Below are 17,884 nucleotides of genomic sequence, written 5' to 3' on the forward strand. Positions count from 1 at the left end.
ATAATGTTTGTGAGAAATCCACCCCGTTCATTCATTTTGCCGGATCATGCGGATTATGGGCCAAAAAAGTGAGGCAAATAAAAACCTCTACCTCATTTTTTGGGGCCATGTCCTAGCATAATAAGACAAAATGGATGGACTGGAGCTGCATAGACCGGTGTTACATAGGATTACTGTCCCGTCTGATAAAAATCCTCGCAAAATGAGGGCACATGTCATAGCTACTACCTAGCGGATTTCGTGTTACCCCATGTCATAAAATCAGGATCCACACAACCACCATAGGAAAATAACTTATTGGGTTCTTGCTCATGATTTACAAGAGTTTCAACATGAGGTGATGAGTTTGAGTACCACTGTGTGAAATCCCAGAGTGGTGTGAGTGCGTGAGTATGTATGGGGTGTGAGTGCATCTGTAAGACAAAAAAAAGACAAAAAATGTTATTTCAGTAAGTTATAACTCCTGATGTGGCAGCCTATCATTGAGGGGCAGACAAGCACATCATCAACGAGTGCAAGTTGATGGGTCCACTCTAACAACTCTTGCATGCGAATGAAGCAGTGCTTAGTCCTGGTAACACCTTACCTAAGTAACACCTACACCGCTTCCCAGCAAATGTGGAAGATATGGATGGCATATTGCCAGCGTCACTGCTGGTGGGTACCTTGTAGGCTCCCACAATAATGTATGCGTTTTATCTACCCACCTTGTCCATCCATTTCTTCCAAGCTCATTAGATGACATGGGGCCAAAAAATAAGATAGATCCAACTCTCAAGTGGACCACACCAAATGAAAATAGTGGTGAATGGCGAATGAACATTCACCATTAAAAACTTCCAAGGCCCACTATAATATTTATTTGCCATATAATATTAGGTGGCCACACACACATGGATGAAGAAAACACAAATATTAGATGTTTCAAAACTTGTTGGCCCCTGGACGGTTTTTAATGTTGGGTGATCAATCGCCTTTCTGCAGTGTGGTTTACTTGAGATTTGGATCTGCTCATTTTTTGGCTCATGCCTAGCAAAATAGATAGATGGCACGGATAAAACACATTCATGGGAGGCCACAGAGCATCAACCAATAGTCATGTCCAAAGTGGCAGGCCAGTATGCAATCTGTCCTACTATGCGGGGCATCTTCCCAGCAACGGATGGCATGCATACCATCAATCTGGACCATTCATCACGTACCATACACTGGAAACATGCCCCACACTAATAAAATGCATTAGCCCATTGATCAAGCAAATTATACTTGCTTGAGAAAAAATGGGCTTTGAAAGGGAAAATAAAAAATAAATTTTGAATGGTCTGGATTCAACTCGTGGCTCACTTTTCTTTTTAACACACCCTCGGGCCCACATAGGCCCAGATGGGAACTCGAACCCATGACCTTAGTGATGAAACTCCTGTAAGTCTGCCACTAAGTCATAAGTAGAGACTCAACTTGTGGCTCACTTGACAAGTGCACTTCCATATTCGTCCATCCATCAGGCCTTCGGATAAAAGGCCCAGCATGGTTGTTGTGATTTCGCGCTCTCATTCCATCAAAACCTTATCATTGATTAATGGCGCTGAGAGGCTGTGTAAAACATGCACACCTCGTCCACGCCTCTACCCGTAGCACGCGAGCTGACCTAGCATGGGACATGCGGCAGATAACACCGTCCCCATGTTCTTTTAAGCTGTCTATTCTCCCCGCACGCCACTTGAAAGCGGAGTAGACAAGCTTTTGCATGTGTTCATCATCGGAGAGGGGCCACACCACGTCAACTTAAAAGCTTTTAGCTGTGATTTAACATCGTTCCTTCATTCTGGCTTGTTTGAGATTTGGATTGTTCTGAATTTGGGATTTCAAGTGAACTTGAATGTGTACAACTGATAGACACAAACTACCTATGGACGCCACATAGCTTAGCATGATAGCTGTTAGGTATTACCAGTCGAGCAGGACTTTGGTCCAACATGGATACTCTAACCATCGGGTGAGAAGCATATATTATGTTAGTACATATAAAATATTATCAGCCTGATAGAAAACTCAGTTGAGCCATATCAACGAGAATAATGCACAGTTACTCTTAAAACCCTTTAAATATTTAGGTGATGCGGCCCACTTAAGTTTTCATGCAGCTTGATTTTTCTATTTTACCTTTATCCAGCGAGTTACACCTTGACTAAAAGTTATGTAAAAGGTGGAGGTGGATTGCATATACACATTGAGTATAAGCTTTAGCATACTGAGTAAACTCAGTGAGGCCCACTTTGGAATTATGTGTCTTATTCATGCTGTCCATTCGTTTTTCCAACTCATTTTTTTAGGGCATAACTCCAAAATTGAAGCATATCCAAAGCTGAAGTGGACCACATCACAGGAAATAGCAAATAATGATGTCTAACATTGAAACTTTCCTAAGGCCTATTTATTTGTCATCCAACTTATTCATAAGGTTACACATGCATGGATGAAGTGAAACCATAATATCAGCTTGACTCAACACTTCTGTAACCGCAGGAATTTTTCAACGGCAGGCAATCAATTCACACTGTTTCATGTGGTATGGTCTAGTTGAGCTTTGGATATGCTTCAATTTTTTTCTCATGCCCTAAAATGATACCGAAAACAGATAGTCGACTGTGTGGATAAGACACATACATCATTAGTGGGCCTCACAGAGTTTACTCAGTACCTAATTGGCTTCCATGAAAGATATAAACTATAGTGGCCCACACACAAGCAATTATCCCAAATCCCAGCTGAACAATGGTTTTTGGTCAAGGGCCTAGCATCAAGGGGGAGTGGTTTGGGCGCAGCTCGGGCTGCACCTAAGATGATGCAGATCTTACCATGGGACCCAATTTGATGTATGTATTCAATATCCATATGTCTATCGTTATTGCTTGATCATTTTAGACCATGATCTCAAAAATGAAGCCGATCCAAATCTCAGGTGGATCATACCACTGGAAAAAGTAGTGATTGGCCATTAAAAATTTATTGCAGGCCACAAAAGTTTTGGATCCAAACTAATATTTGTTTTTTACTTCATCCACGTTTGTATGGCCTTATCAACAGGTTAGATAGCAAATAAGCATGATGGAAACAGTACGGTAGACTTTAGAAAGTTTTTAATAGTGTTACGTTCAATCACAACGGTTTCCTGTAGCAAGGTCCACCTTAGATTTTGATCTACTTCATTTTTGGGCTCATATCCTAAAATGATTGATAGACGGTGTGGGTGTGACGTAGAATACATACATCAAGATGGGCCTCATGTTAAGGCTGGCACCTGATCCACTCACGCATCGAGGATAGCACATGATGAACGGAGTGGATTTTACACATACAGCGTGCAGGCCCCACAGAGCGCGCGGGTGTTTTAGCGGAGCGTGACTTGCTGCGACCTTGACCAGCAATGGAAGTGCGGCTCTGATACTAAGGCCTATCTCAATATATGCATTATATATCCATGCTATCTATTTTTTTCAGTTTATTATAAGCCATGGTCCCAAAAGCCAAAGATATGTAAATTTCAAGTGGACCACATTATAGGAAACAGTGATTATTGATCATTAAAAGCTTTTGGGGGCACAAAAGTGCTGATATTTGTTTTTTTGTATACTTTTATTCAAGTCGTGTAACTTTAATCTGCCTTATTTTTTAGCTAACGCCCAAAAAATGAGCTGTCGAAACGGTTTGGGAGAGTCGATATACAATACATCGGACAAGGTGCGCCCCACAGCGCCTAACACATCACCACACCACCTCTGGGGGATGGTACGGGCAACACCACCCGATCCGAGTCCAGTATTGTCAGTCATTATCTATGACACATGAGACCTGGACGTTTCGGATCATCCACCATTGTGGCCTCTGAATCGTGGGCCCATCTCTAGGTGAACGGTCCCTATTCATGTCTCCGTACGGCTCTGGCTTTTCCCAACCATACCCTTATCTCTTCAGGACTCGGATTCGGTAGTGACCCCTACAGTACCGAGATCTCTCGGTACTACCGATTGTTGCTCTGTGCCCCATCGTATTTGTTTTATCCATGCCGTCCATCTATTTTTACAGCTCATTTTAGGAGCCCAAAAATTAGGCAGATCCACCTAAGACCACAGCTTAAGAAACAATGATGATTCAACGCCCACCCTTAAAAACTTCCTACGACAATGTTTATTTGCCATCCAACCTGTTGGACAGACCTGGATGGATGAAAGGAAAATCAATCTTGATCCAAAATTTTTGTGAACCGACCCTCAATAAGTTTTAATGGTGGGCGTTCAATCATTCCTATGGTGTAGTCCTCCTGCGATTTGTATCTACCTCTTTTTTATGATAAAGCTTTAAAATGAGCTGGCAAAATGAATGGACGGCGTGGATAAAACACATACATAAGGTTTCTTCCTGGTCTGATGGAGAATGGCGAAGAACACGACCAAAACACTGTCCAAAGGACCAGAACCGAGAGATGGGCACTGGAGGGCTCACTACCAAATCCGAGTCCCTTGTTGAGTGTTCAGCGATGATTCTATTATCATATCCCAATTATGAGGCTTGGTAGGCCGACACGCACCTCCATACACACACATTCGCACGCTCATGTGGATATCATGGGTCCCACACTTTAGATCGTTTGGCCCAAAACTCGGGGCGCTTATCTATCAGCTAGGCCTCACCTTGGGCTGCCCCTGTGTGGGAGTGGATTATGTGTTACTCCGGTCACACTTTAGTGGGTGTTACCCTTACCGTAGGGCTCACCTTGATGATATGTTAAATATCTACGCCATCCATCCGTTTTTGAAGATCATTTTAGGTCATGGTCCAAAAAATTAAGGAGATCCAGATCTCAAGTGGACCACACCACAGGAAATAGTGGTGATTGAACTCCCACCGTAGGTAGATCTGTAATTCTTATTTTTCATACAACCCGTTGATAAAATCAACCATACCAGGATGAAAGGAAAATACAAAGATCATCTTGATCCAAAACCTTTTTTGGCCTACAAAAACTTTTTAATTGACATTCACCACTTTTTCCATTGTTGAGGTCCATCAGACACTTGGATCTGCTTTTTTTTTTTTTTTAATATACACACTAAATAATCTGAAAAATAAAGACTGATGTACGGAGTGGATATAGAATATATTCATCAAGATGGGCCCCACAAGGTAAGGGTAACACCCATTAAGGTGTTACCCGGGTAACACCTAATCCGCTCTCCCATCTATGGGTACGTGTGCGGCTAGCAAAGCTGTACAAGTATTCTAACCATGGCAACCCTAATACCAAAATACACGGCCATTCTTCCTATAAAAGGCTACCTGCACTCCCCACCGTTCATCACCATTAGGACCCATTTGTTGTTGTTGTTGTTGTTGCTGTTGTTGTAAGAGATTCAACAGAGATGGAAGGTTGCAATAGTAGCAGCAGCTCATGTGCTTCTTATGCTCTTATTGCAGCTATGCTATCGCTACTTATCTTCACCGTCCATGTGAAATCAAGCTCCGCCACACAAATCAACAACACCGAGTTCATCAAGACTCGTTGTGAAGTAACGATGTATCCCCGTGTCTGCTTCGACTCTCTATCCGTCTACGCAAATACCATCCAAACAAGCCCACAGCAACTGGCTAATGCCTCGTTGTCCGTGAGCCTAGCCAGCGCCCAATCGACTTGGACCATGATGTCTCGGTTGTTGAAGGGGCGTGGCATGAAGCCCAGAGAGGTGGGCGCTGTGAGGGACTGCATCGACAACATCGGTGAATCCATCGATGAGCTGAAGAAGTCGATAGAGGAGATGGGCTACCTTAATGACCCCGATTTCCAATTCCACATGGAAAATATCCAAACGTGGGTGAGCGCGGCATTGACTGATGAGAACACATGCATGGATGGCTTTGCGGGCAATGGCATGAATGGAAATGTGAAGAGTACAATCACGAGTCGGGTTGTGAATGTGGTTCAGCTAACAAGTAATGGTTTGGCTCTAACCAACAGCCTCACTTCCACTCAACCCATTTCTCGTTAGTTCTTTTCTAGTTTCAATATTTTTATTGTGAAATTGTATATATTGATATGGTTGTTATATATCTCTATGCCTGGTGGCTATAATGATTATAAATGAAGTTAAAGTTGTTTGCTAAACTTGTTGGATCCTGAACGTTCATGCAGCTGGACACACATAGGCTTCTTACTTTTCATCATTGTCTGCAGTTTGGCCTACGTTATGATTAGATAGGCCTGCTTTTTGGGGCATCCCATAATCACGGAGGAATCAGTTCATGCATGCATAGTAGCTAAATAGAAGCCATTGAATAACTTTCACAAGCTAATGGATGACTTTTAGGGCGTGTTTGATTTTCAGTAGCTGTGTAAATATACATGAAATGAGTAATTATTACCATTTCACCCGTTTGAAAATTATTTGAAAATCCACTCTACTCTTTGCCTTGGAAATTGGTTTTAAAAAGTTATTTTAAAATTTTGAATACCAAGGTGATGTATATAATAAATCCATTCTATCCTGTCTTTTTAACACAATATTTTAAGGCATGAACCGAAAAATGAGGCAGATTGAACACTCAAATGGCCCACACCAAAAGAAACAGCGAGCCTGAGAGATTTTTAATGGTAAGTATTTGATTCCCTTTTTCAAGTGGCGTGGTCCACTTGAGCTTTCAATATGCTTCATTTTTTGGCACATGCCATAAATTCATCAGGCATAATAGATTAACGGTGTGGATAAGCGATACGCATCATCGTACGACCCACAAATATGTTGTGGCATTCTCAATTTTCGTGTCAAAAATGCATGTTGTCGACTCAAACATCGGACAAAGTGAGGTAAATAATTATTACATATTTCCACGGTATTTCCCTATAAATTAAAAAATCAAACAAGCCATTGAGTTGGAAAGTATTTGGATGGTAAAAATTTTTCCAATACTTTCCAGAGTCATTGGTTAAGTGTCCCCTTTTAATTCGGTGAGAAATATTTTCTAGACTTAAAAATAAATTCCAAGCCTTTTGTTGGTTATCTGCTCTCTAAATGCTTCCTCGAAAGATAACTTTCAAAGAAAATATCACCCTCTCATTTTACTTTTCAAGCTCTCAAAGGTTAGCATTGTGCCCGAAAAAACTAATGCTATTAGACCTCAATTAATGGCATGATAAATCTTTTGAGTTAATTTTAATATAATTATGTGGGTTTAAGAGGTATAACCTCTAATGATATTAGATACTCGATATTGGATCGATACATGGGCCAAGGAAAAGTTGTATTCCCTGGATCACATGAGCATGGCCATGACTGTACAGATTAGTAAGCATGCTTGTCCTATGATTGAACCATAGCCTCATGTCATGTGTAAGGAGATTTGCTTGAGGTCAAGATGGATAGTCTCAATTTACCTTCTTCCCTATCTTACATAAATGTGTGAGTGTACCATAGATGATTTCTAGGATAATGCATTTGGTCACTTACAAGAAAAATGATCAATTGTAAGTATATCAAAGTTGGGAGACCCATTACACTCAGACGTGGATAAGCTTATGATTGGACTAGCTTTGTCAAAGACTCTAATTAGTCATGCTTTGGTTATCCACACGAGGTTACTACATTGCTATTGAAAATGGGTATAGGTATGTGTCTTCATCATGCTCCTCCAAGCATACATGATTCAACATGAGATCCACTTGGTCTACATGAAACATGAATTAATGGTTGATCTTAAGGCTTAGGTCATCTATCAAATTGGGTTCAGGTCCTTGGCCAAGTGGTAGACTCTAAGGAGTTTTAACACGAGGTCTTGGGTTCGAAACCCATTGGTAGTGAAATCCCGCTACCGTGTGTGTGGGTGTGTGTGTAAAAAAAATAAAAAATAAAAATAAAAATAAAAAAGATCATCCATCAGTTTTATAAAAGGTTTGCAAATACCTCTAAGGTTTTTAATCATGATTTTTCAATCGTTAATTTGTATTTTTAATTGTTGATTTATTTTAAATCATGATTGATGGACATCCAATGATCAATTGAGATTAGTTTTCATCCATATTCTGGGTGGCATGACAATTGCCCAAGGAAGGTGACCATGAATGTTGGAGGAATTTCGATGGTTGGAATGTATGGATTAAGAAGGTAAAATACACATCCTTCACAATGTGGATGGTAGAACACCATATAATGTGCTCTCTCTAAAATCCTAGCCCTTTCTTATAAGATCCTATCAGAGAGGGAGATGAGAGAGCTTGAACGTCCCTACCTTCCCCCTAGAATGTCTTCACTAGAGCTTAGAGAGAGAGAGAGAGAGAGAGAGAGAGAGAGAGAGTTCAAGTGGGGCCACGCCCACACTGCCTTGGGTCCACGCATCCACACGCGTTAGTGTGAGGTTCACATGGATGACTCAGGTCAAATTTAGCCTCTACCAAGATTATGATATAAGCTCTCACTTTTCTTTATTTAGGATAGATCTTGGAGAGACTTTTTGGGTTGGAAGATCAACAACAACATATAATCAATCAATCTACTTTACGCATAATTAGAAAAGTAGAATTTTCTTCTTCTTTTGAGAAGCATGCGATGATTTAAGGAAGAATTCTGTAAGCTTAATAACTGAATGTAGAAGATGGATGTAAAACGTGTATAACAAGGACTCTACATGAATCCCATTTAACCCTTAACTTGGCCCGGCCTACAGTGAAAAGTGAAAAGTAAACATATATGAAATGACAATTTATACTTTTCATTGCAAACCTGGATATGATAAGCAATTGCATTCCCTCTATTATATTTTATATATTTATGTTCGGCCAGAAAGGTGCCCATGCTCTCCGGCACTTCCTAGTTACGGACCTGGTTCACTTGAACAGTCTAATCAATTGATCTGAACCATTTATTAAGCTGGGAATGCATTTCAAAAAATTTCATTGGTTAAATAATCAAATCTATCCTTAATTTGCCTCAATTTTCTATAGCAACTTTAGAACCGAGGATGACGTACTTACAAAGAGTTTAAGTTCCTAATACAATGTACTTTGGCTTATTTTACGAAGCCAAATACAATATGTAATCTAACAAAAGATCCACTGGTTTTCTAATGTCCGGGTATGATCCTAGGGTCTAATATTTCAGCCCAAGCCTAGCACAAAGTGGGCCAAACAAAATAGCTCGATAAGTGAGTGCCACAAATTATTAGCCCTATAACTTGATTGTGACTCGAGTTTTTAGGTTGCACTGGTGACCCTTATGAATCATTGATATAGACTGTTGATCTGATGGACCACACCGTTTATTTTCCATGCTCGAAGAATTTTTCAGATTAGAAGATTTTATCCCAGAACAATGAAACATATACTGTAACTAGTGGGACACACGGTCGATGCCCTTGAGATGAAGAGTCATTGTTTATCTGGTGAATGATTTGGACCCACCCAGTGATTGGATTGGCTTTGTTTCAACGCCGAAAAAAAAAAAAAAAAAAGGCCGACCCAAAACTGCGTTTCTTTTCTTGATCGTCTATTTGAAGGCCACGAATCCGAGTTTGGAGTAAGCATTATCCAGGCGAAGAAATTCCTGGAGCATGATCCGTCAATGGTGGGGCCCGTGATCCATCAATGGTGAAGCCCATCTGACTAATGGTCTGGAATATTACTCTCACTGTAAGGGGCCCGGTCCACTTGTTTCGGATACCAGCACAGATTCAGACCGGTAATATAGATCTGCAAGTTGGAACTGGGCCTAGATATCGGACCTTGATTAATAAATGAGCCTCAGGCTTTGGATATGGAGAGTAATTTCATGTGGCCAGATTCAAGCGCAAGAACAGGCTCGCTCGCAATGAACACACTAGGCCTGGAATCAAAGAATCGGTTATTAAATGGGATGGCTTGGGCCTGACTTTTACGATCAATAACTAACAGGACCGGACACACGATTTCATATACATTAGTGACTTGTATGTGTATCTGACTCTCTCTCTCTCTCTCTCTCTCTCTCTCTCTCTCTCTCTCTCTAATATGATTTATAGGCCCAGCCCATGTGACACGAGCCTGTCCTAAATGATAATTCGGGCCTAAAATATCACACACCCTTTCCTCCCGAACTTCACCTTGGTGTATTTAGTGAGATCTAAATCCGTGAATTGTGAGGGCTCAACTGTCTAGGCTTCGTGGTCCAAAATAGGATTGGTTCGCTCATTGCGTGGGCACATTTTTGTAAAAGAAATTGACCAATAGTTCACATTCAACATGCATGTGTAGCCCACTAAATGGTGGGTGCTTGGCTCAAATTTGATCATTCATATCATATGCATGTGCGGCGCATGCTAGAATCGAATATGGCTCAAATTGAACCGAACAGTCAGTGACCTCAAGCACTAAATAGACTGAGTTTTGTATTGGCTTAGGGTCTATCCAGCCATTTAATCTCTGTAATGAAAGGATTTTCAATTAAGCCCATGATCGCTTGTATAATCAACAATATGATAATATTAATAAAAAGGAAATAGTTAAAAGTTAAGAGTATTCTATTGATATTGAGAGCTGGGCATCGAGTCGAGTTGGACCGAGTTAGGGCTAACCCAACTTGACCCGGTTTTGAAATCGGCCTGACTCGAACTCAACCCAACTCAGTACTGAGTCCAGCATGGTTGACCAGATCTGAGTTTGGGTCTGGCCTGGACTAACCCAGATGGAGTCCAACCTGGTCATAAGTATTGAGTCGGGTCGGGTGCGGCGGGTATCTATAGGCTGAAATCACAGCTCAAAACCTAGGTGCACCTACTAGACTTGCAGTCTTTCCATAAACTACACGACATCTCAAATCTGAAACGTCAAATATGGGTTTTATTATTATTATTATTATTTTTTAATATACAAGTCGGGTTTTAGATTGAGTCAAGTCAGTACCAAGTCAGATTTTAGGTTATGTCGAGTCAGTTACTAAGTGACCCGAACTCGACTCAGTTTGAGTTCAGATTGGATGAAGTCTACTTGGTTCGGATTGACTCACCTACTCAATTCAGGTTAAGTGGGGTCTGAACGAATTGGACGAGTCGAGTTGTCCCGTGCCCAACTCTACTTACAATCAATGTAAAGATACATAAAAAGTAAAAGAAAAGGAAAAAGAATAACTAACGGCAATCTATTCTTTACTCAATAAGATACCATGCTCTATGGGCAACATGGTCATCAGGCACGATGGTCTATTTGTTGTTCAACTGGGCTTTGTAGGCAAGATAGTCATTAGCAAAGATAATTTGTTTGTTGCTTGATGGAACTTCATAGCAAGCCAATTGTGGTTCATGGGATGATTGTCTGTTTGTCGCGGGCGGATCTTCGACAATTTGTTCGTTACACGATTGGGCTTTGTAAGGAAGATGGTTGTGGTTAGATGACAATCTGTTCATTACTTGAAATTGCACCTAGTAGGAGAGATGGTCAGTAGGGGTGACAGTCTGTTTATCTCTTGTAGGTGAGGAAGTCATGGCCAACGACTACCTAGTCATCGTTTGGGGCTTCACTTCGTAAGTAAGGTTGTCGTGATTCAATTGTGTGAACGAAGCTGTGGCACGCACTGGGCCCACTTCCTCGGCTTTGTCTTATATTCGACTTGATACAATTGAAGTGATTAGGGTGTTGTATTGACTCATATATGGTAAATATATCTGATATCGGAGTCGCCAAAGGTCAAATGAAGCTATAGAATCTACGGTTAGATAGAAACCGTAAAATCTCTCAAGGGTCAAGGGATCATAATAATCCTTGACTTAGGTGACTCTTATGGTTTGGTCTGCAACCGTGCAATTTCCACTTTACGGGATTTATTGATTTTTTTAGGAATTTTGGTTGAACTTTAGTAGAGTCGCATCCGGCTCTACTATACTGGAACGTACCTCGGATACATAGGCATATAAAAGAAAAAGAATATAATAGGTAGAGAAAGAAGCCAAAAAAAGAAAGAGCAACTGTTGTTTCGGTCTTCAGAATGTATGGAGTTACAATTGATTTTAACTTGAAAAAGTGGAAAAAATTGAGAAATCAGATACTCTTTGTATGTAGAAGAGATAGTCGAACATCCCTGATTATACCCCTACTCACCACTTGAACTGTTTCAATGATCAACCATGTCTAAAACTCATTGGAAAATCCGCACAATTGGATTTAGGCAGAATATCGACTTTCACACTAAGATACCTATGATACTGAAATCAACACCCATAATCCTAGTGCACATGCTAATGCACTCTCCTGTAACCTTCCAAACTTCGTTCACCCTTATAACTGCAGCTAGGATGGAATGTTAGACTGTGGGACCCATGGGAGTGTGGCTTTTAGAAAATTGACAGTCATTAGATGACCACATGTCAATTTTTGTCATTTTTGGGTTCCAATAGTCGTGCAAATAATTCAAGGGTTATGGACATCATTATGTGCAGCTGAGATCTACTCTGTTTGGTTCATTTTTTGGGCCGATCAGTCCCAGTAGTTGTATTCATCTAGTGCCTAGTGTCCGAGTGGACCAAATTTGGGCGATCTTTCTATCTTAGAGTTGGGGAGATGTGCCCCGAGTATGCATGTTTATTATTAACCCTTTTGGACCGTCGATCGTCCTAATCTCGGGTCATTGATCTGAACCATTGGGTCCTTCTAAGTCAAGTCAAGGACCAAGTCTTGCCAAATGCATCGGGGCTTTCGGGGCCCTTGGCTTTGCAAAGTCTTGATATTTGTATGATTTATGGTCATATCGGTTTGTGACCTTTTGATTGGACAAACTGGTCCATCCAGTGCTGCTTAAATGGTCTGATTTTATCGAAGCATAGTAAAAATGGCAAGTAGATATCTCTCGTATCGGTTGGGGTGTCTAAAGACTGTCTATGCATTGTTCGATTGGGCTTTGTAGATGAAATGGTCATAGTTAGATACCAGTCTATCAGTTGTAAAGTCAAACTTTGTGGGCAAGCCAGTCAATGAAATCTCTAAGTAGGCGAGAAAATCCTGCTAGCTTTCTATTCAAAACTTAGGAATCTTTTCAGCGATCTAATAGTGCATGTACACATAAGGTAGAGAGAGAAATAATCTAGTTGCTTCATGCTTTCTGTATTTCTGTAATATTGCACTGGCTAGCAATTGAATAAATTAAATTGTGACTAAATTAAGCCGAGTTAATATAGGCTTCAATAAGGAACGAAAGATTGGCAACTATACACTGTATAGGAAAGTCATATTGGATTGGCATGGGCGCGAGAGATTTTTGTTCTTTGCTTTATTCATAAGCAGGTAAGGTGGTTGTTTGAGAATTATACGAGACTTCTCGAATCCACGAGGAAAGAAAGCAGAAAATAGAAATAAATTCTAATAAATTCGAAATTGATTAATTGATGTATAAAAAAGAGTTAACAATCCTTTAAATAGGGGTACCAAGACATCAGAAAGAAAAAAGAAGAAAACTAAAATTAAAACTCCTATAAATTCGCAACTTACTATAAATAGTAAATTTACTATTTATAGTAAGTTTCATATGTGGCTTAACCACGTTATTCTCCTAATTATTCTAAGCACTTTTCATGTTGGACACAACTCCTAAAACCCAACGAATAAAGAGTTATAATCAAACTAAAACTTACTATTTATAGTAAAAATGGAACTAAACATGGAATTTCACCGTCAATAGGATGGAATCTCGCAAATTTCGGCATGGGCAACCTGGCATAGCCAGGTTGGTTGGCTAAATTAGCTCGTTCTACCCCAAAATCATATATGGTACGTCGAGTAACTCATTCCGGTTTACGAGATATGCCTATTTTATGGTTCTGACGGTCTTGATGATTTCTGTCTCTGATCGGGCCTGCAACTATACACTGTATAGGAAAGTCATATTGGATTGGCATGGGCGCGAGAGATTTTTGTTCTTTGCTTTATTCATAAGCAGGTAAGGTGGTTGTTTGAGAATTATATTCGGAGTGAATGTCCATGGTCTACTCTCAATTAATTGATACGTAGCCTATTCTGCTTATATCTCGGGACGACTTCTCATGTTCTTCATATTTCCAGCCAGTCATTAGCTAAGGGCCCATTTGTTAATGCTGAATTTTTGTACTTAATGCAGAAATTGGAAAATGTTCCATGTTTAGTGGTTTTTGTTAATGCAGAAGAAGGAAAGCGCTCTACCATTTGATGTTGAAATTTTTCTGTGATGGGAGTCATTTATGTTGAAATTTTTCCTGAGAGTCTAGCTTAATGGGGAATGAAGAATGTGCTTTGTTATTATTATTATTTTAATCCAAAATTGTCTTTCACGAGAGAGATTTTCTCCCTTGTGTTGTACACATCCTGACTTTTAACATGGGGCACTTCTTTGAGCCCACCATGATGTATGTGTTTCATCCATTCCATTCATCCATTTTAAAAATTCATTTTAGGGCTTGATACCAAAAATGAGAGGAATATAAATCTCAGGTGGACCACACCATAGGAAAACAATAGTGATTGGATATCCACCATTAAAATTCTCCTAAGGCCCAATGTACTATTTATTTGACATCCAATCTGTTGATTAGGTCATATAGACCTAGATGAATGGAAAAAACAAGGATCAATTTGATCCAAAACTTTTATGGCCCCGAAAAGTTTTTAATGGTTGACATTCATTCCACACTGTTTTCCTGTAATGTGGTCCACTTGAGATTGGGATATACCTCATTTTTGGTCTCATACCATAAAATGATCTAGAAACATAGATGGACGGCATGGATGAAACACATACATCATGGTGGGGCCCACAAAGCACCGACCACCAACCATTGGCTGGTGTAGGGGAGTAGCCAATCCGTTTCCACGGACGTAGATTGGATACTGACAAGTTAAGTAACGATTCTCGCTACTAAAGTGATGTCACCAAGTTCTATGGGCCCCATCATGATGTATGTTTTGTATTCACGCCATCCATCCATTTGGAAAGATAATTTTAGTTAGAAATCCAAAGAATGAGTCGAATCCAAAGCTCCAGTAGACCTTACCACAGAAAACAGTGGAGAGAGTGACGCCGACCATTAAAAACTTAAATAGACCACAAAAGTTTTTGATCAAGCTGATATTTGTTTTTTCCTTCTTTAATGGCCGTGTTGACTTGTAAACAAGTTGGATTTCAAATAAAAATCGTGGTGAGACTTAGGAAGGTTTCAACAGTAGGCATCAATCTCCCCACTGTTTTTTGTGGTGGGTCAACTACATACTTGGATTTGCCTCATTCTTTAACTCATGCCCTAAAATTATATGTCCAAATAGATGGTCAGTGTAGATAAAGCACATACATCATAATGGGCCCACATACATCATAGTGGGCCCACAGAACTAGGTGATGTCACTTCGGTAGCTCGCTACTCAACCTGTTAGTAGCAAATCTGCGTCAAGTAGTACCCAGACGGGTTTCTTGCGAACTTCCTGTCCAATGATGTTGGGTGGGGTCCATGGCGATGTTTTTGAGAAATTGAGGTCATCTAAGGATGTGTAACTAAAATTGAAGTTTCTCAAATACTTAAGTGTGCCATACAAGAGGAAATAGTGGGTATTCAATGAGCACCGTTGAAGAATTTTTATGGGCATAAAAGTTTTGTATCAAGCTATATTGTAGGTGTTTTCACTTCATCCAATTGGGAATGACCTTATAAACAGTTTGGATAACATATAAACATCAAGGTGGAGCCTAAAAAGGTTTCAATTGTATGAACTTCTTTTTCTAATTTTTCTCTTGTGTGACCTATTTGAATTTTGTATCCACCTCATTTTTGGTTCAAGTCCTAAGAGCTCGAAAAATTGATGGACGGAATGGATTTTTCACATACATTCTAGTGGACTCCACCCAACATGCTTGGGTATGAACTTCCTGCGAAAGGCTTTCATAGGAAATCCGCGTTTGTAGTACCCAATCGGATGTAGATTCCAGGCTTTCACAGGAAGTTCCTGCACTGGGAACCAATGTGGGGCCCACCATGATATTTTTGATAAATCTACAATTTCCATTCATTTTTTGAGCTCCTACAGTAAAGGAAAAGGTGGGTAGGGAAATTCCTATTGTTGAAACCTCCCTAAGGTCGACAGTGACGCTTACATGCCATCCATACAGTTCATATTGGGATGAACTGAAAAAAATATATATATACTAGCCTGATTCAAAACTTCTATGACCCCTCAAATATTTCAACTATGGACGTTCAACTCTCACATTTTCGGCCTGGTTGAGGATTGGATCCAGCTCATTTTTGGCCTCTTCTCCTGAAACAAACTCACAAAACGGATGGATGTGGTGTATTTATCAAAAACATCATGGTGGACCCCGCATATGTTTCCAGCACAGGTCTTTACTAGGAAATCCGCCTCTTACCCAATCCGCATGCGTTCGGATGCACCTGAGGTGGGCACTATTGTCTCACCAATTCTATAGGCCTTATTTGAAGGTTTTGTTGCTACTAATGCTCAAGCTTACATGACACATAGTGACAATCTTCGCGCTAAGAGGAATTGTTATGAATAATGATATTTTAATTTTCTATTAAGTATTTTAGTTTATTTAAATTAAATATAATAATTTTATTTTCATTTAATAAAAAATAATTTCTTAATAGTGTAAAACATTTCTAAAAGGGAGATAGGGGCAAATGTGTAGAATTAACATATTTAAGACATTTTAAATGTTTGTTAACAAATAGGTTATTTCAAATTCAGTACTTAATTTTCACACTTCGGTCATAATTATCAAACAAGTATTTTGAGTTCAGATTTTCAAATCCAGGATTTAGATTTTAGATTCAGGTTTCAGATTTGAGATTAGGTTTTTAAACTTCAGATTTAACAAACTAGGCCTAAGTGTAGTTAATCTAACTTCACCCTACATCTTAAAGTATATCACCGTTAAGTAGCCATTGTACTGCGAACAAGACAACCTTGGTTTCCCATGACGTTTTTTTTTTCTTCTGCCATGGTCTCCCAATCGCATTGGCAAAAGATTTCATTATAGTTTTCTGTATGGTTGGATCTGATATATGAGGTCGGTGTAAACATTCTTCCACCTCTCTTCCTATACTCAGGTTGGAAAAATTACTTATAAATTGGTTGTCACAAAAATAATGCAAAATAAACCGTCTAAATTATGGAAAGTAGTCAGATGTACCATGACAAAGAAATTAATCTTATTTCATAATTGAAACACTAGATTTCTGGACAATGAATAGACAGTTATAAATGAAACATATCCAATGGTTATATTTCAAACCAGAGGTTAGGACTGTTTAATCATCCTGACTTTTATATTATGACTTAAGGGCAGTGGGTTCCACAATTTATTCGGTTTAATTTAGTTAAAACACGGCACTTGTGACATTTCTAAGTGCCAGTGTATCAAGTATCATACACAGCCGGAGTATTAAATAACTCCCCTTCGGAGAGATTGACCACTGTGTACGTAACTTTTTACCCCGTTTCTTTTTTCCAGGAAGTACAAAACTTACCTTCCCAACTAAGACGCTGGATGTTCGGAAGAGCATTTGAGGACCAAAATACCCCAGCCTTCCTTTCGGAAGCGGATTTACCGGTGTGCGAAGACGAGCGGTGACGCTCGTGGCCACACCATCATGCATGTTTTGTATCCACACCTTTCATCCATTTAGAGAGATCATTTTAGGGCAATATCCAAAGAACAAGTTAAATCCAAATCTCCAGTGGACCCTAGCACAGAAAACAGTGGTACAGTGACGCCTACCATTAAAAACTTCTAAAGGCTACAAAGTTTTAGATCAAGCTGATATTTGTGTTTTCCCTTATTTCATGTCTTTTTTAACTTTTGAACAAGTTGGTTTTCAAATAAACATCATGATG

General features: G+C 39.7%; 1 protein-coding gene across 1 annotated transcript; it reads left to right on the top strand.

Moving 5' to 3' along the window:
- The first annotated feature begins 5,350 nt into the window (after window positions 1-5,350).
- On the top strand, window positions 5,351-6,160 carry LOC131249887 (21 kDa protein-like). The gene has a single exon (XM_058250631.1). The coding sequence runs from the start codon at window positions 5,421-5,423 to the stop codon at window positions 6,042-6,044; it is 624 nt and encodes a 207-aa protein (XP_058106614.1). The 5' UTR covers window positions 5,351-5,420; the 3' UTR covers window positions 6,045-6,160.
- Window positions 6,161-17,884: the final 11,724 nt, after the last annotated feature.

Source organism: Magnolia sinica, chromosome 6, assembly GCF_029962835.1.
Source record: "Magnolia sinica isolate HGM2019 chromosome 6, MsV1, whole genome shotgun sequence".
Classification (NCBI taxonomy): domain Eukaryota; kingdom Viridiplantae; phylum Streptophyta; class Magnoliopsida; order Magnoliales; family Magnoliaceae; genus Magnolia; species Magnolia sinica.

What these genes read in the sequence shown, in the direction of transcription:
- LOC131249887 (XM_058250631.1), top strand. Translation starts at nt 5,421, where the DNA reads ATGGAAGGTTGCAATAGTAGCAGCAGCTCATGTGCTTCTTATGCTCTT.